The sequence below is a fragment of the Melanostigma gelatinosum genome, assembly GCF_949748355.1.
Source record: "Melanostigma gelatinosum genome assembly, chromosome: 12".
Taxonomy (NCBI): domain Eukaryota; kingdom Metazoa; phylum Chordata; class Actinopteri; order Perciformes; family Zoarcidae; genus Melanostigma; species Melanostigma gelatinosum.
The window spans coordinates 4374849-4395333 of NC_136645.1; the positions used below are offsets into that span (position 1 = coordinate 4374849).

Here is a 20485-nt window from a genome sequence, read left to right on the forward strand (position 1 = left end):
GCATGTTACAAAATGTACCATCTCAACTTTTAGTTTTCAGAAATTGTATTCCGAAGAATGTGGAAAAAATGCAGATGGTCGGAATTTTTAGGCAAACTTCTGTTTCCATCGGTTGAAAATGGACCTTCAAGCTCTGAAAGTGTTTAGTTCTCTTTCTGATTTTCATAAACGAATGTTTGTTTTTGAAACACTGAATACATCAGCATCATCATTTTGATGACTCCTGCTCATTTTTCACCATTTGTTCTGATGTTTCTTCTCTTCTTATTGTCTTTCCCTCTCCCTGTGGCTCCTCTCTCCTCCTCCTCCTCCTCCTCCTCCTCCTCCTCCTCCTCGTCTTTAGGTGAGCCTGCAGTGGCCAGAGAGAATAACTGTCTGAATGCTGCCAAGGCCTGCAACCTCAACGACACATGTAAGAAGTACCGCTCAGCCTACATCAGCCCCTGCACCAGCCGCGTCTCCACCGCTGAAGTCTGCAACAAGAGGAAGTGCCACAAGGCCCTGCGGCAGTTCTTTGACAAGGCAAGGCACCTCTGACACAAGATCATAAAGAAGAAGGAAAGAAACGCATCAAGCACACACACTGGGGCTTTTTCAAACCACTGATATCTGACGAAAGCCCAATGTCGATCACAAAGGACCCGCTTCAAAAGGAAGAATGATTTTGAAGTATATCAGTTAGAAGGGGAGTCAAAAATCACTTCTTTTGTTTCAAGCCTGCTACCATCTAGACTGTGTCATTAAACTCCAATATCAGAATGTAATGATGTTGTTATACTACTGAAGCAATGTTAAATATGCATGAGAGACAATTCTGACATTTTGGCACAATAATTGTTTTATAGAAATGTTTGCAGTAACCACTTACTAGACTAACTAACTCAACTAGAATGTGTAATACATGCTTTAATCTCAATATTTGGTGGTTTGTTTTACTGGATTATCAACGTTAAACCATGAGGCTGAAAACCCAACAGCACAACATTAAGTGATGAGTTTCCAATTTCCAACAATGTCACAATCAGTTAGTTTGGACAGAGGAAATACTTAGTTAACATTGGGAACAATAGCCACTGTGGGTGGTCAACAAAGAAAGAAACATCAACAGAAAACCGAAGGGAAAGAAGTGTTTCTGATTGGCAAAGAAAAATGACCAAAAGGAGAACAAAAAGGAGGTCTTGCATTTGGCTTTACTGGTACGGTTGACGTTGTGTTGTCTTGTGCCACACAGGTTCCGCCGAAGCACAGCTACGGCATGCTGTACTGCTCGTGCCCGGTTAGCGACCAGACAGCATGTTCTGAACGCAGGCGTCAGACCATCGTCCCCGTCTGCTCGTACGAAGAAAAACAGAAACCCAACTGTCTGGAACTGCAGGCCTCTTGCAAGACCAACTACATCTGCAGGTGGGAAATTGTATTTTCTGTATGTCATGTTCTTGTGTTCTGAGGGCATTTTTTCCAGCATTTATTCGACAATAAAAAAGACATGATTGGAAATTGTGGAACAGAGGGATGGGGAATGACGCACAGCGAATGTACCCGGCCAGGTGCAAACTGTGCACGCCAGAGTTTATGATTGACAACGTAACCCCCAGATCCATAAGAAACCAGCACTATACGGAAAAGTAAAAGGAAACACACTCCGTATGAAGCGCATCGAAACCAAGCGGCAACCTCGGGTTCTGCAAAATGAAGCCAACGCAGAAGTGCACTAAACTGCAGTTCCTCAAAAGGCCTCTTGAGGCTGGCTCCAAATGTGAGTCAATCCCTGCAGCCCCCCATGGTACAATGTTCACAGCAGGAATAAACATGTTTACAGCCTGGGACTAAAAGAACGTTTCAGTCTCTTTCGCTAATATTCCCGATCATGACAATTGCACGGCGGGTGAATTTATTATATATATCTCACCCGTTTAAATTAGGCTGGGTTAACCTTAACCGAGCAGGAACACTAATCTTAACAATAAAGTCTGAACCCCTAAAACTTTAAACTATCTTTACCCAAATGTAAGGCGAGTCCCCATGATGAGACCGTGTCCCCACATTGTACAAGTACACACAGGCACAAAACGTGCCCCTTGGACACCTCTTTACATCGTGCAGTCACTGCAGTGACCATCACCAGCAGAAAGAAATCGCCTCAAGGCTCAGATTCACACACGGAAAAGAGCGGTTCAGTGATTGACACATGACATCACCTTCATTGAAGTGTGTGTGTGTGTGAGTGTGTGTTCATGCAGTCTCTAGAGCCCACAGCCAGTAGTCTTGTGGCTTTCTGGGATTAAATGGAAGCATTAGACATCATAAGTGAGCTCCATTTGGACCATGGCCTCAGGTCTGCCTCCCTCTCTCCTCACCCTGCTGCCTCTACTTAACAGCAAGCAGCGTGACAGCAGTATATTCAAACTGCAAGTTTCTATCCGTCCGTCCGTCTCTGTCTTTTTGTTTCCTTTTCTTTTTTCTTCCCGTTGCGCTGTCTATCCGTCAGACGTGCGCTCCGGGCTGAACAACAGGCCTCACTGCAGCACAGCTTCCTCCCAGTCCATGTGTCAGTTATCACAGATAGATTAAAGCCATGCATTTCCACGAGCTCCCTCACCATATGTCAGGCGTAGCATACCGGCTGCTCCGACAACTCTCGCCGCGCGCCGCTCTGCACCGGATTGGTGCGATTAGATAGAGCACACTGCGAGTGCACGTATATGCGAGTGTGTGTGTGTGTGTGTTTGTTGTAGGACGTGCTTGCGTCCACACATCCTGGTGGCTGGCTGTCACTGTGACATTCAGAGAAACACAGGATTCTGCTCTCCTTGTTTCTCTAATGCAAAACTCTCGCAAGTGTGTTTGCAGAGTCAGTGACAGTTTCACACTCGTCTGCAATGCTTCATGTGAATATGTATACAGACAGAACACCTCTGTTCCTGTTATTTATATCAAGGAAAATGTTTTATTCATTTATTTTAATATTATTTTTATTTTTTAGATTCATGTTAATACTTTTCTATTGATTGTCTTGTTATTATTATCATTTCATTGTACTACGTTGGCCTTATTTGAGTAGTTCAGGCCTCCTTATGCCCATTGGCCCTGTGATCTGACTGTTGCTGTTGTTGTTGTTTCCCTGCCCGGCTGGAAAATAGCGCAACAATTAATACTCTGAGTTATAATGTTAATATTGCTAAAAGGAATGATGCAACATATCACTTTTCCATAAAGATGTTGCGTTTGAAAAGTGACATTCGAAGGCTTTGTTTCAAAGTACACACTCAATCTCACCTAAAATGGTGAATTCCTTTGGAAGCCAAACTCCATTTCAATTTCACGTGCCACTGCACCTGTGGCAAAATGTAAACAAACATTTGTGAAGGCAGTAAATGAAACAGAACAGACTTGGTGGGGAATTTGCCTTTAGCCTCATTCATTCCAGGATATTAGAGCCGCCGCAGCAGCATACGTAAGAGGGCCATCTTACTCCACTGGAGGCAGACATTAAGAAGGCTAATTGCATCGAGAGAAATTACTTTCAGCCGCCGCGCATTTGGACCCGCCATTTTGCTGCACATTCCAATCACATTGGCCATCTGAATTTCTCAAATGAAATCTGTCGGGGCTACAATCATGTGTGGCTCTGGAATACGTTAATCTGTTTGTGCTGCAGGTCACGACTGGCTGACTTCTTTGTCAACTGCCAGCCGGAGCCTCGCTCGCTGTCGGGCTGCCTGAAGGAGAACTACGCAGACTGCCTCCTCTCGTACTCCGGTCTGATTGGTGAGCACGCTTCATTGTTATTGGTCGGCCTCGTCTCAGCATTCCACTCTGTGGATTGCTGTTAATTCTCTTTAATGATGTCTTTAAAGGATATTATTGCTGAGTTGGATCTTGTTTTTGTTGTCTTTTTGCTGATGACAATGTTGCACGAACCAAAGTAAACCCTGAAATCTGGGTACACACACGTTTGATAGCCAAAATAAATAAAAGGTCCTAATTGAAATGGATTCATGAAGCAAAAATAAAACACCACAGATGATCTCCAAGGACGTCTTCGTTAAGATCCCACCAAGGTGACGCTAAAATTGTAGCGATTAAATGAACTGCCGTGATTTTGGAAACGCTGCAACATCACTTCCAAGTCTGACGAGACTACAAAATGAGCAGTCAAGTTGTAGACTGTTTATTGAACTGCTTTATTTGGGGGTACAACTTAAAGTGATTGCTCTTCGAAATTGTGGTCGTAACCTCTGATGGAACAGAAAACCTGTGTCTGTGTAAGTACAGCAGGTCAAAGGAGAAGCAGGAAGTGGGTCCGTAACGGTGATGATGACTGTTTGCAATGAACATTTTGAGTCACAGCCCTTTGCCTCCATTGTAGATTGTCTAATCTGGAGGTTTGTATCTTAAACCCGCTTCTGTTTTCAGATCTCAAGCAGTAAACGTGATGAAAACAATGTTGTAATCAACGGAAATGATGGACATTCATTTGATCTAATCCCAGCCTCAATCAGTGTTTTGACCTTCCGAACAGTCCTCACAACCCATTGCGTCCTGGATCGCGCGTACTATCGCACTGTCCACACGCCGGCAATTCATTCTGCGTACTGCAAAACCAAAAAAGGCCTTGTTTTGGGAGCGCAGCCAGCACCTGAGAACCATCCATTGGTGGAGTGAGAAATCACTGACTGAAGCAGTTTACTCTCCCTCGCATGGAGGAAGCCCATTCCTCATTGCGGCTCCACCACACTGCGTTGCTCGTGTTCCCGGGAAGGAGAAATGAATGTAACGAGGCGTTGACTTTGTTACTATGGCATTCATCTTTTAACACAGAAGGAGGATGATAATTTGAGTCCTAAATGGTTTTAATATCCTTTTATTTTCTCGGCAGTCAGCAGCATATTGGGATTCTCGAATATAATTTAGAGAGTATCCTCGTCTGGAGATCAAAGACAGATGAATGAATTGTTCCATCCACCTGCTGCAGGTACCGTGATGACTCCCAACTACCTGCGCTTGCCCAAAATCAGCGTCTCACCCTTCTGCGACTGCAGCAACAGCGGCAACAACAAGGACGAGTGTGACAAGTTCACCGAGTTTTTCACCGAGAACACCTGCCTCCGTAAGTTAACCCTCTGCCGGCTGCTGCCGGACCAGCTGCTCACCGCTCTATTCTCTTCTACTCTTTCCTATTCTACTGTAGTCGTTTTTCTGTTTCGGTTCACTCTCCGTCTCCATCCATCCACTCGGCTCTGCTCCTCTTTCATCCTCTCTTTTCTTCTCTTGTCGCTCCTTCTCTCGCTCTCTCCTTCTAACCAAATATATCCCTTTGCTGCTGGCATTGTTATCCCTGTGCATTATAGAGGAACCAGTCACATTGCACCACGCTGTCGGAATGTGTGTGTGTGCGCGTGTGTGTGTGTGTGTGTGTGCCCAAAAGCTGTAGCTGTAGCTCCAGATCTTTGACAGAAAGCGGCTTTTTCATCCAGCCCTCTTACATAACCACTTTAATTAACAATCCACCTCAAACACACACACACACACACACACAGTCTTTCTCTATCCCCACACACACACACACACCCATTACCAGCCAAGATGCATAAGTTGCAGGACATTCACCGCGCTGTGGAGATAAGAGCCAGATTCATTGTGTTGCTCTGTAATCAGAGCTAATTCTGCACCTTTTGCTTTGGCCGCACATTCGGCGTCAGTCAGCCAGCTGCTTTCCTCCACAACACAGTTTAAGTGTCATGTGATTCCTCATCGATTACTGTTCGGAGGTCAGAACACGGGGCCACGGACAGAGTGGACCCGAGCTGGACGAATGTTTGTAATCACTTACGCTTGGGTTCAGGATTCCAGGAGACTACTTGATTGGATGGCAACAGACTCGGTACGAAATCATTCTCATTGTTACGATGAGGAAAATGAACCCTTTTTAAATGATGAGTTCTGTGTCCATTCTGAAGGATTAGCTCACGAAAAAACTAAAAGTGATCCTAACATGGTTTGTCATATTCATAATAGAGATAGAAAAGGATGAATGGATTGTCAATAAATAGATTATTGGCAATGATTGCAACTAGACTGTCATGTGGAAGTACGCCTATTGTCTACGAAGTGTGGTAGTCAGGGTTGCGTTTAAATGGCCGATGTTAATGAAATAGCTGGATGTGTTTAGCGCTGCGGCCACCAGATCTCGAGTTTTGATCTTTGAGTTTTGATCCTTTTAGTTCTGACTTCCTTTGGTCCAAATGGGACTGAGCTGTCTGCGTACTGTTCTTTCTTTCAGCCGGGTTTCTCTCCTCAACCAAAGATCACGTGTGAGAAAAAGAAACTCTATCAAACTCTGCAGCAGTGAGCAGACTCGGCGAAAGCTGAACCCAAATAGATTCAATCAGGGATTTGAGGGGATTTTGGTTTCATGAAATGATTGAACCCCAGTCCTATGGAAGTATAGCAGAACCTTAGGTTGGCTGCAGCTGCTTGAATTAAACAGTAATTGGTTGGGACGCCGCTTTTTCACGTCTGTAAATGGAAACCTGAAGCGGACGCACAATATCTAGAACCACACCAGGTGATGTGTTTTGTTGTTTTGACATCTCATCCAGTTGTAATTGTGTCTTGAGGTGAAAGCCTCGTACCATATATGTAAACATGGCGTCCAATTGATGAGGCAATCAGCCGCAAGACGCCTGTATCAATCAGTCAATTGGCCGATAGGTTCCTGAGTAGGTGTGTTGCTGGAAAATGGCGCGCGTTCAGACTAATGAGTCATAGTCTCAAAGAGGTGGGTGAGTTCTCTTGTTTTCTCTGCTCTGTTGTCTTTTTACCAGTCAGGGTTAATGAGGTTGGTCTGCAGCGGATAATAAGGGCTGCTGCAGTCAGTGTGTGTGTGTGTGTGTGTGTGTGTGAGTGTGTGAGTGTGTTTCTCAGTGAGTGTGTTTGTGAGATGTACATGTCTTTGCTTCTGCATGTTCCGCACAATCATATACGAGTGTGTTCCAGTGTGTCAACGTGAGCTTTGCAATATCAGCGTGTGTTAATGTGGGTTAAAACAAGCTCTCTCTATATATCTATTATTTGCTTTTATTCACTGTGGGGAGCCAAGCGAAGGGCAAAGTGGAGGAACAATTCTCTCTCTCTCTCTCTCCCTCTCGCTCTCTCTCCCTCTCTCTCTCTCCCTCTCTCTCTCTTCCCTTCCTTCCCCTGTACTTGTTCTCCCGCTCGGTGCTTCGCGTCGCTTCCTTCGGCTCATCCCGTCTCTCTGTCTTCCATGTCCTCCTTTCATACCCTCCTTGTTACGCTTGCTCAGCAGTAACTGGAACTGACACCTCTGAAGATCCTGACACACGCCGGCTACAGGGTCATGAGAGAAACTACAAGAGGGAACGAGCGAGCAGAGACGGAAAGAGAGAATGTGGAAAGACTGAGAGAGAGAGAGAGAGAGAGGACTGTCTGTGATACTTCGACTGCACTTTGCATGCTGTATTGTTCAGAGACGATTGGGACGAATGCTCTGCTCTTATATGTATGTCACACTGTGACACACACCTATCAGACATTTGTTCTGATCATCACTACACAAAAGGGCTGTTTGATGGTTGAGACTTTCTTTTTAGGGTTTAGAACAAGGACAATAACGGCAGTTTTTTTACAAGGTGATACCTCATGTGGTTTTAGAGCGTGTGCTGATGTCATCCCTTCCTGGAATCGGTGATTGGCTGTAGAAGGAAGCAGCCTCTCCCAGGAGAGCGTTCACTTAAAATAATGAGACTCAGGGCTTTTCCCATTTCACAGTTTGTGCACGCTCAACTCCTTTCCTCGCCTCCTCTCCTCTCCTCGTCTTAGTCCCGCCCACAGGAGATACGAGCTGATTCGTGCGTCTGAGATATGAACGGCAGCACATATCGCCAGCTTTTTACCATTCATTTATTTTACTAGAACATGAAAGCAGCATTGTTGAGTTTGAAGAAAACGATTTGTTCCAAATGGCAGTTTATTTCAGACGGGCTCGTCCTCGACGTGCTGCTCTAATTCCTTCCAACAGCACATACATACAAACGCACTTTGAAACCAAAGTATATGAATTGGACTCATAACCAGTAAAATACCAATGCATGATTTTATTATTTATCTTCAGTCGTCACAAATGTATGCTTATTATATTTACTTCTTGGTCAGAGAGAGAGAGAGAGAGACGTTCCATCTTTTGGGATGTCTGGTCTCACCAGAGGTAAATCCAGCACAGCAGATGAAGTCAGGGAGTGTCCGGATCTACTTAGTTCAAGATTAATAGTCACGTTGATTAAATGTGCAGAGAGGAACTAACTCAGAGGTTCTTTTGAGGGCAGGGTAAGAGAAGAGGCCACGCTGCCCACAGTAACTCTGAACAACAGTCACTCCACTCCAACTAACGCATCAACATGCACGTACACGTTGGGTTGGAATGACCAACAGCACCACAGCTGTGGAGCACAACAACAGCCACTTTTCAACTGTTTTCTCATTCTTATTGTTTACATCATTATCTTAATTTCTTACTCTGCACAACGTACATCATAACTGGTCATCACTATCCATTTGCGGGGCTCCGACACAGTAAAATACATAAAACGAGGGCTGTAAGATGCCACAGTGTGGAAGCGTGGACTTGAATCAGCACATTTACCAACTTCAGACTCACAAAATCCAAAGAGACTCACAACTTACTCAGCAAGAGGCTATGCCAAAAGAATAAGAATGACTCGTATGAGTGTTTTCTGACCGACTGACTCTTTGTTTGGGAGAGATATCGTATCCATGAATTAAAGAAACAAACGTCGAATGTTGACTTGAAAGACTTCATGTCCTCCGGCTGGTGCCAACATCATATTCATGTGAATATATGCTGCACATCATGGAGACTTATTTGAGTGGGGTTAAAGAGCCGTGATGCAGATCAGCTCTTCTTTCCTTTACGTCAGTATCAGGGTCGTGATTCACTGTTGGAGGGAAGAATATCATTACGTTCAAACAGCAGCTCTGTAAAGCTCAGCTTTCCTCTGATGTGTGTGTCTTTTACATCAAAGCCATAGAACGCTATTAATAGGGCCACTAATGGACTCTAATGGTAAATAGCCACCTCAGCACTCAGGTTTTTGACTGTGTGGTGAATTTATAATGCGGGGGAAGTGATAACAAAACTAAAGTACCTTCTAACTCGCCTTTAATTGTGGTTTAGGCCGGTGCGATATAAAGCTTTATTCTAACATGGGGACCAACAAGCGCGTGATTCATGATTGTTTGGAGCGTTTAATCCGAGTGAAACATTACGTTGACATCGTAGTCACGAAAAACTTGTTGGTTTAAATCACCGCCGGTCGTACGGATAGTTAACCTCCAGAGGTTAATGCAATTAACCTCAAGCATGAGTTTGTTTGCTTTGATTGTCTGCTGACTTGCTTCATGTCCACCCCCGAACCTACACGCTGAAACGTATCTGTTGTTCACAGCTATAAAGTCCGTCCCTCACTTTCCCTGTGCAGGTAACGCCATCCAGGCCTTCGGGAATGGGACGGATGTGGGAGTGTGGCAGCCGATGTCCCCTGTCCAGACCACCACCTCCAACACCACCCCCTACCAGAGGAACCGCCAACGCAACCCCAACACCATCGACAACAACATCAACGCAAACCCTGGCATCTACCACTTCTGTGGCAGCCTACAGGTTAGACACGCACACACACACACACACACACACACATACACACACACACACACGCACACTTGTATCATTGTAGCTGGTAAAATGGTTCCAAACTGTACCCTGTTCTCCTGCAGGGCCAGCAGTGTCTCACTGCAGCAAATCATTTAGCGAAAGTATTGGTACATAAAATACGACTGCGTGTTGTTCCGTGGTCTCCTTCGCCCTCGTCAGTCCGGCTGTTGACACACTCCCGTGTGTTGATCCATCTGTGTGCCTGTGTGTGCCGGCCCCATTGTGCCCCATAAGGCACTGGCAGTGGGAGCAGCCAACTGATAACAAGAGTTATCCGGCTGATGAAACTGGGGGATCACAAGCAGCAATCCTGAGCAGCGGCGATGGGCTCCCCCCCCCCCCGGGTCGGGGAGGAAGTGGGGATAATACCGTCATTACCAGCCGAGCGACGACAGGGACTGAGAGCGATTTCACATCTAATAACATATAATAACCCGATGAAGCGTCATGAAATCACACAAAGTTATTGTTTACCTGACTAACTAACTGAAATCCACATTCATCATTCATAAATCTTCATGTTGCTGTTATTGTTGATGATGCTCCGCATTGCATAGGAGGGTATTGTTTATGTTGTGGCTTAAAATCACCAGTTTTCCCCAGCAGATGTTCAGAAATAACAAATACCTTTATTCACTTTTCAAAATAAAATAATGTAATATTGATTGAGAAGCGCATGCGAGACCAAGATGGCGTGCTAAATAATAAATGTAGCAATAAATGCTATTGTAAAAAGCGATTACATTTTTTTTGGGCTCCTTTCTTTTCATCTACCAGCCACCAAAAGCTCAAAGCTTTATTCTGGACCGGCCCTACACACATACTGATTTGCAGGCATACCGTCCTGCAGCTTTAGTTCACACAGACAGATATTGCAGACAGATGCAATTACAGACAAACACACACAAATGCCAGTGCGCTGACACGCTCGCACAGCCTGCACTGATAATGAGCTTTGCTTGTGTAGCGGTGCGTACGTGCTGTCGGCACTGCTCTGACAGCACGTCAAGTGCAAGTTGATAAGAGAGTTGTGCTGAAGCACTTTCCCAGTGTATCAGTGTACATGTGCAGTTCCTCAGTGGAGTGTGTACTGCATGCGTGCATGCTTTTATGTGTGTAGGATTTAGAGTGTGTGTGTTGGCATCGAGGCAGGCTATGCTGCTGTAATGACACACTCGAGGGACAAGACCTTCTCATTGATCTCTCTCTCTTTCACACACACGCAGAAGAATAAGCATCAACCAGTGACTCAGAACCTTGCTGCTCTCCAACATCCGGCCAACGACAGCCCAGCAACACTTACAGTGGTGCGTTTTCCATCGCTTGAAAGGAGAAACCAGTTAACCTCTTGAACACTGCCCCTGTTTTTAGGCCTCTGCTCGAAAATTGCATACCCACACTAAAGAGAGTGTATTTCTGCAACTACAAGGTCTATTTTAATGATTGTTTGATTGTATAATACAGGTAACACTTGTGAGATGTGCTGATATCTGTAAAATTGTGTATATGTTACTGGTTAATAACAAATACACATATGGCACAGCTCAAATTGAAAAGGTTTTCAGGGTCGCCTGAAAAAAAGCACTTGTGTCTAAAATATTACTTGAAATAAAGCCTACAAATTTCAATGGCATACCCACAGTCACAGCACAACCGGTTTTACAGTCTCTAAAACTGATTTGACTTCGATTGAGTGACGCAGGCCAGCATAAACCAAGCAAAGGCATGCTAAATTATCATTTCTGGAAGCATTTGGTTGCATTGCTGTATTCAAATTGTATATGGTATGTAACTGTATAAATAGCTCCTCAGCTCCGAGTGTTTCTTTTAGGAAAATACCTTCCGTTCGTCAGTGTTCTCAATTCAAGTTTGACTCGTCTGCGACAATGTCGAATGCATGTTGAAGCTCAATGCACCGCAGCACAGAGCCTTTACAATGTCTTCTTCTTCTTCTTCACAATTTTTCTTCACGACTTCTTCTTCTTGAGTTTTGAGAGGAAATTTAAAAACCTACAGGACGGCTTTTACGTTTCAGAGTTTAGAGTTAGCCCCACAGCAAACCCAGCACAGATAAAACGACTTATACACACACACACACACACACACACACACACACACACACACACACACACACACACACACACACACACACACACACACACACGTACACAGTTTGCAAGCCCCGGGGCTCCATCAGCCTGTTCTTATGAATATAGTTGACTCCCTCCCAAGCAGGCAGGAAGTGTCCTGGACACATATGGAAATCTACCTCATGCTAATGTGACTTTTCAGAACAGGCAGGTATTAGGCAAATGCAAAACACGTGGACACAAGGCAGGAATATATATTTGAATTTGTTGACGTACAAATATTTGGAAAATAAGCATTGCAGATGTTTCATATTAAAGGATGCATACAAAGGTTATATGGCTTTCATATGCTGGCATGATTTACAAATCTTAAGACACCGTATCCATCCAGCTCAGGAACCACAAAGCTGGATATGAAGGGGAAGTTAAGCCCAAAGTGTCTGCGTGGCTAGACTGTAAGTAAGGCAAGTAAGAAAGCATAGTTCAAATGCAGCATTTGTTGGATATGAATCGAGATCGATAAACATTTCACAGCTTTTCTGTTTGCTTGCAGAAGGTCTGCTCTTGTGTTCTGAGGGATGGTTGTTGTGGGAGTTACGTGACCCTTTTCTTTACATTTGGATCACAGATTGTGCCGTTCGCTGTGTCCGTGCGGCAAGACGAGCCTCTACATTGCTGAAGTTGTTAGTTTTGAATCATAGTGGAGACATTACAGCAGTGAAAACATTAGCAGTGGCAGATGGAGCCCCACTTCTAAATGGAGTCTACGTTCTAAGATTCACTCGCGTGTCATTTAAATTTCCAAATGTGTTGTTGTGAAACTCTCAAAGTGCCCTCAGGAGTTCAGACTTCAGCGATGAGCTGTAAAAGTGTAATATCGTTATGATCTCTCCGTGTTTTTATCTGAGTTGTGAAAACGAATACATCTAAGCCATGACTCCGAACACAGATGGGTACTCATCAGGAAACACAAACTGTTGTGTGTAATCATCGAGCTCCTCACATCGCTTTTCTTTTTCTTTCAGCGACCACACTTTGAATTCCTGGCTTGTTCTTGTGTTGTGATCTTTATACGGGGGACTGCAAATACGCCGTGATTTATAGGCATCATTCCACCTCAGCCTTTTCCTTTTTCATTGAGCGTTGAAGCAACGGTGTAATAACAGAATACAGTGACTCGCTTTCTGTATCGCATTGCCTGCAACATCCTGTGCATCCCTATTTTTGGTCTGAATTCACGATACTGTGAATGCTGGAGACATTTATTATTCTGTCACACCTTCACACACACACACACACACACACACACACACACATGCATAAATACCCAGAAGCCATTCATGCATTCACTGATAGCATCTGTCCTGAATGCAGAGAAGCAACAGAGAAAATCTTCTCTCAAGACACAAACTGTAAAAACGAGATGTTCAGATGCTGATTCCAAGGCCTCGTCATTAGCTTGCAATCAACAAAGGTGCTCATCACGTTTACCTTTTACCAAATGTACCTGAAGACTAAAAGAGAATGAGAAACATTAATGAGTGCTGAATGCATTTTGTTTGTGCTTTTATTTATTTTTCTGGTTCATGACTTGATTGCACATGTTTTTCCTTATACATTCATTTAAACTGGAGCCATAAGGCCTCGAATACACAATTATAGTCGGTGCTCTCCTTATGATATTCTTGATATAATATGTAACAATGTACTATATATGATTCCATTTAAAGATACAGTAAATACTAAAGTTCCAGTACAGCCTTTGTGGAAATTGCATTCATATCGGCTGATTCTGCAGCATACACATGGCTAGTGATGGCCTTTGTAGGCTAGAAGAATGTTTGGAGTTTGGTATGGTGTTACTTTGATATTTTCCAAGTATTAACCGAGTGTTTTAGTTGCCCAAACGTATGCAGACCTCAACCACTGCCTGCTGGAAGTCACCGTTGGTTTCTTCGAACCCTGAAAGGTTATTTTTCCAAATTTGAACCTTAAAGTAGTTTTAGATAACGAAACATAGAAACATGTGTGTGTGTGTGTGTGTGTGTGTGTGTGTGTGTGAGAGAGACTCAAAGACTGTGCGACAGCCATTGGATGATCAATCTGAGATGAAATCAAAGTCTGGGTTTGCCTGTCCCTCTGTGCTCAGCCTCACTCGTCTTCTCCTCCGGCTGAGAAGATGAGCGGCTGTAAAGGTTTAACAGGCTCTCGCGGTAAACTAGCCACGGTTATTGTCGGTCGGGTTTTTTTTGTTGGGTTTTTTTAACGTCAGTTTCCAATCTGTTGTTGCGATCGGATCAGCGCAGAGCATTCATAAACGTTCAGATTGAATGTGACGCTTATTTGAAGTTCAGTCACAGTGTTTGAACGTGTGTGTGTGTGTGTGTGTGTGTGTGTGTGATGTTTGCAGCTGTTGCATCAACATATTGACAGAATATGCTCAGCCTGATTAGATCGCAGATTGTTCCATCGATTGTCGATCAAAGCAAATGAATTACTGCAGATCCTCTGTGCGCTCCCAGTTGTCAAAGCGCTTCAATGCTTCTTTGTCCTCATGTAACGTGAACACTTTAAGACATGGGTTCACCTTGAAACTTTATTAACATGTCATCTGTTTGTCATTCGGATCTTTTATCATCATCGCGGCAAACAAAACGTGTTTTTGTGGATGTTTTGTGTCGTAACATGGATTGAGATTCTCTATCTTTCTGTTGCAGGCGCAGAAATTGAAGTCAAACTCAACTGTTGACGGTGTCTTCTGTGTGGTAAGTCGATTATGATTTTATGGATTTCAACTCGAGTCATGAGAAAATGTATCCAATGAACAACAAATGTTATTCTAGTCGAACAAAGATCTTTCTACTTCCAGCGAAGCAGCTACATAACTTTGAGTGGAGCAAAATAAAATACCCGAAGATATTCATTTAACTAAAGGTTGGAATAGTTTCAAGGAATCTACCTCATCATCTCACCACCTGGGCAGCCATTGTTGCCTGTTCAGCATGTTCCAGCTCTTTGCGAGCTGATTGTTGCAGTGCATTTGGATATCATGTATTGGTGACATAGGGACACTTTGTCAAACGTGCTGCCAAAGAACCCCCGGTAGAAATATCACCGCCTGTCAAAACCTGGATGTGTTGAGAGATGAACACCAAAAAACGATTCACCTTTACACCAACAAACAATTTCATCAAAGACCACGAGGCAATTGCTGGAGCGATCAAATAATCACAAACTGTAATCCGACCTCGACGTTGGAAGTCTCTGACCTCCCGCTGACTGTAATTGCCGCGGCAATCCTTCCCGCCTCCTTTGTAAACTACTGGTCTTTGTAGTTCCTTTGAGGCTTAAATGGAATTGTTGCTTATCTGGTGGCTTTTAAAGTTCACTGTAAATGTCATTGTACAATAATAAGGCACTGTTATGCACTGGACTGACATTTAATAGAGGCAGGGACAGGTCTGGAGGAGATGACCCAGCCGTTAGCTTGCAGCTTTATTAGCAAGCACAAGACCGGTGGTGAAGCTCTACACACACACACAGACTTACGCATGATGGCACATGCAAATGCACACACACACACACACACACACACACACACATAGGTCTTTGCTCTCCACTGTGGCGTTTTAATTATGAGAACAACCTTTTGATTTTTTTACTGTGTCATACAAGATGAATACGCTTAAGAGTTTTTATCGGTGATATTATTGCATTAAACTTGAAGTATGCCACATCTTGCATGCATTAATTCAACTGCAACCGAATGTCCGCTGTATTTCCCGGTGAATATAAGATGCCGGTACCGGTAGAAAGAAAATGCAATGTGTGTGATGCATAAAATAAATGAAAGACCTAAATACCTAAAAGTTGATGCTGGAAACGCTTGGCAGCATTTGATGCCATTGTAGTTGGTGTTTTGGTGGTCATTTGTCAAGCTGTGTTGAAAAAGATCCCAGAGTCTGCTGTGGATGAGATCCAGAGGCACCTGCCACAGCTGATTCATGGAACGTTCTCATGCCACCATCTGGACATTCGGACCAGCGACGACTGTGTGGAAACCAGTTGTCTCTGAATGGTCACATTGTGCAAGACTACGTGAGGTTACTCTTACAGAGGAAGAGGGAATTTATACATACTGACCTTTGTATATTATCCAGATTAAGCATATGCTTTGAGGCTCACTGTTTTTCCTCATAAACTACATATATAGGAATATATTCGTGTGTGTTTGCAGTGTAACGGGGAGATAACTTCTAACAGATTTTTTGCTAATCCTGCTCTATTTAGCTACAGTTTAGAATTAAATTGTGGTATATTTGTCATCATTTGTGGAACAATGGCTTCCTGGTTTCAAAAACGAGAGATGGCTCCTCTTTTTAGAGTTGATCCTGCTGGTTGAAATGACTCTCACTGCTAGCTAGCCACCCAGCATTGCATTCGTGATTTGGCCAGAACATCTGTCCCCAGCTAACTTTCTAACGTGTCCAGCTGACTCTGCTGTGAACCAAGATGCAGGGTGCCTGCGTGGGCCTTTGTTTCGACACAGATAAATGGTTAACATGAGTGAAAGAGGACTGGGTCGAAGAGACCACACAGAATTCGCTAAATAAAGCCCCCTCAGCAAATGTATTTTGTTATTCGGTCAGCTTTGATTTGTGCTCTGTGATTCCGAACCGACTCTCTGTCTCTCCCCCAGGACCCCCAGACAGACGGTCAGAGCCCGTCCAATGCCATCGTGGAGAACTCGGCCGTCTCCACGCGGCCCGCGGGTCTGGCCTCTCTGCTGCCCCCGCTGCTCTGGCTGTGGTACTGCGGCCTGCTGGCGCTTTCCTCACCCGGCTTCTTGTAGCCTCGCCGCTTCACAGCAACAAACTACAACGGACTGACAAACACACATTTGTACAAAAGAAAAAGCAAAACAAGAAATTATAGTCTTTCTTCTCAGTAATACCTGTTTTACTCTTATTTCCCTCTGGATTCTCGCTCTCTTTTTAATTCCTACTATGTTGTTTTTTATGAATTTTGATGTTTTTTTTGCATTGCAGCTGTGTGCTAAAATTGTAAAATTGTCTATATGTGTTAACTCAGTTTGGCTGTGTGTTCCCTTTGGGTTAGTTGAAAAAAAAAAAGGGATTTGAAGCTTCGTTGTTGCTCTTTTGGGCAGAAATGAGAAAATACTCCATGACTACATTCCAAGAAACCACAGTTGGCTCCTGGAAAGGTGAACGCAGTGTAAAATAGCATTGATTTTTCAGAGTCGTCCCCCATGTCTGTTTGTGTGTTGAGGCTATTGGTGGGATCTTTTGCTCAAAAGTCACAGTCAGTTCAGTAATGGCTACATGTTATCCCTTGGGCAGCCTTTTAGGTGTTATTCAGTCTCCTCTGTGCTTTGTGTATGTTTTGATAATGACGTGATCTGATATTTTACATTTTTTATGAAAGGTCCACGTGAATATTTACCTGACAAAAAAAAAACGAAATGAATTTCAGGGTAAATACCAGTAACTAGAAACATCAGAGCAGTTAGAACATCTGCGCCCACACCGTCTTTACTGAAAACACGTCGCCGCTGGCAAAAGCACACAGGCAAAGACCCACAAACACACACCGCACACTTTCACACATTCAGACAAAAACACAGAGACACACACTGCGACCCGCTTTCTGCTCCCTTCTTTTTGGATTGATACTCCGAGATCACAGGAGTGTAGGTCCCACGCTGCTGTGGACGGCTGAATCCACTCCGCTCACCAGTGATTGTACATACTTGTAATTGTTCGAAGTCATGGTCAGTGTTTCTCTGTGGAAGGTGCCAGAGAAGCTGCTGCAGCTTTACCTGAATGATTTCTTTCTTCTTCTGTTATTTTTGACGTACTTTGATTCACTGCGTCCACTAAAACGAGCTGTGGATAAAATATTGTGGTGGAGTATATATTCAATGGTAACTCGCAGCTCCATCGCGCTGAAGCTCAATGCCTCCTTTTGTTTCTGTCAGTTCAGTGTTACGACTGTTTGCTTCAATTGTAAAACTCTCAACATGTGTTTGGGGAGGGAGTGATCTCTTGATATTGACCTTTTGCTCAGCTCCACTACTCCTTCTTACTCCCATTGCAACTGTGGATGTTCCAGGCTTCTTCTCACACAACTTGTAACCCCATCGAATCATGCAGTTAGCTGTGATATGCTCGGGCCGCACCGGCCGCTGTTCATAGCCTTTTATTTGTCAGTTTGTGATGTCTGTTACTTTATGGTCCTCATCCGTGGCGTGCCCAGCCGCAGGTGTCAGAAAAGACATCTTAAAGTATGTTGTAGGTCTTCATCTACCGCAAATGTTGTGTTTGTGTTGAAACCACTGCCAAAAAACAGCTTTTTCGGCATGAAAAGCCTCTGCTTCTCTAAGTCTCGGCTGAATTTCAGTCCCGGTACGTCCCTGGATATTCTCCTTGGCTGTGGAAGTAACTCTATTCTAATAATATTCAGCCAGGTGTGTTAACATTAGCAGCCAAGAAGTCATACTGTTTAATCTATTCTCATCTCTTTTGCTCTTATTTCTGTTATTCTGGAAAGGGGGAAACAATGCTTGTTGGGTCCAGACTATGGCTCGCTTTCGTTGAAGCAATGTTGATTGGACTACAAAGCTGCTGTGACGAACAGTTGTTCAATTTCGACTGAGGAACCTCAGCTCGGGGGAGGGGTTCAGCAAACAAAAGCGTAGTTTGCAGCAAAGGCGCAGCATGTGACGTAAATCCTTTTCGTAAATCTGCTCCCGAGAACTGCTGGGACTCTTCTTCTTAAAAGCCACAGCATCGTCATCACGTTCATTTCTCTGACGTAGACGCGTACAGCTGCTTTTCAGATGACGGCCTATGGTTTTAGAATTGTCCTCACAGGAAATGCACTTCCCACTGTGGCATGTTCAACAAGTTACTTCAGCCATTTGGACACAGACGGGAGCATTTATGACACGCTGCTTGGGTTTATGTAGCTTCTCAAAAACATGATTAATGTGTAGTAGAACTGACATGTTGTTTACCGAGCATAAACATGGTATATGCACTGTATGTACTTGGCTGAAACTATAAATTGGACACATAAATGTCTGATGATATTCTACTCCGGAGCATTGTGAGCTATTTTGACATTCAGATACGACATAGAGTACGTTGAATAAACCAGAACATTGTTTGTTTTTGTATGTGTATATTTCTTCCATGATTATGGAATATTATTGCATCTGAGAAAGAGGATATCAATGTAACTCCTACTGTAGTTATATACAACTTTGTGTCCCAAGCATATTGTTTTGTACCATAGCCCCATTTATGATGTTGCTTAAATATGGTGTTGAGTTGTTTTTTTGGCTGAGATTTGAACTTATTTTTCTATCTTTTACTAATTTCTGCTATTTTGAAGAGACGAGGTGGACCAGGCACAGAGAGCTCATACTTAAACCGTTCAACTTTTGGGGACTTTTCGGTGCCGTTACCGTGACAATAACTACAGGTTGAGCAAGAAAGAAGGTTGTCAATGCATGATGATTGAGAAGGAAACAAATCAATGTTAAAGACAGATATATTCTATACCGTACCATTGAAGGCTGATTTTTTTATGCTGTATTAGACCAGAGGTGGCAACAGTGGGCAAACATTTCCACGAATTGAATGTGTGAAGTTTGGAAGGCAAAGTTGCTTATGAGCGGCTTCACGACAACAACTGGGACTGGTTACATTTCTCAGAATTGTGTCTTACTTATTTGTGTCTGTTCATGTTTTTCTGTTGTGTTTTAATCCCAGTGTCATATCTTCATTGGAAGACGTGACAAATTTGGTTCATAGCGGTGGTTCAGTGCTCCACCGTTCTTTAAAGAGTTCCTCTGAGCTCAGAAGGCCTCAGGACTTGGGTCAGGTCCTCCTGATGTACGGGTCCCAATAAAAAAAATGAAGAAAAGTTCAAGATGTTGAATATGTTTGCTGTCCATCTCCAGCCCATCTGTTGTTACAAAATACCAAAAATGGCTTTTTGGAGATGCAGACTCCCTCAGCCATCCGGCATCATTAACTTCTTAGCTTGTGAAAATGTAAAATCTATTGTACAAAAATGATGATTAAAAACTGTTAAATCACCCAGACTGTCTGTACTTGGTGTTATTTCACAGAACAAAGACGAAAAGAAACCATCAGGCAAAACTGTCAGAGGCCTGGGAAACACAGAGAGGCGACGTAATCATACTTGAAAGAAAGTTTTGAGGCGATCCCGAGGAGCCTGATGAATCCTCACCAGTTGATGTCGTTGACCTCAGGGTTACCGAGCCGAAAGGAACCGCGAAGAGCAAAGAGACGAGACATGCTTGTATCATCCCTGACATTTCCCATGACTGTACAAAAACCACAGGTAACAAATCGTACTAAACCCTCACGCTCCTCTCTGTACGTATACGAAACGCCTCCGCTGTAATTCAAACAGGAGACCACGAAGAGTCTCAGCGCTTCAAAGTTATTCATTAAAACCACTTTTCTTATAATTTCATGGAGAATGAGTTGGATGGAAAAGTGACAGCGTAAAGAGGCTACTGGGCCCCCAGCTCTCATTTATGGCTCCATAAAAGGAAAAAATACATGGTTTCATAAAACAAAAAAAAACC

General features: G+C 43.6%; 1 protein-coding gene across 2 annotated transcripts in view; it reads left to right on the forward strand.

Moving 5' to 3' along the window:
• The window catches only part of gfra1a (gdnf family receptor alpha 1a), a 76378-nt gene extending 56408 nt beyond the window's left edge, over positions 1 to 19970 (forward strand). For both annotated transcript variants that reach the window (XM_079280353.1, XM_079280354.1), the window contains 7 exons: positions 344 to 522; positions 1232 to 1404; positions 3659 to 3768; positions 4976 to 5110; positions 9519 to 9700; positions 14559 to 14606; positions 16541 to 19970. In XM_079280353.1, coding sequence (XP_079136479.1) covers positions 344 to 522; positions 1232 to 1404; positions 3659 to 3768; positions 4976 to 5110; positions 9519 to 9700; positions 14559 to 14606; positions 16541 to 16693 — 980 coding nt within the window. In that variant the 3' untranslated portion in view covers positions 16694 to 19970. The remainder of the gene's footprint in view (positions 1 to 343; positions 523 to 1231; positions 1405 to 3658; positions 3769 to 4975; positions 5111 to 9518; positions 9701 to 14558; positions 14607 to 16540) is intronic.
• The last annotated feature ends 515 nt before the right edge of the window (positions 19971 to 20485 follow it).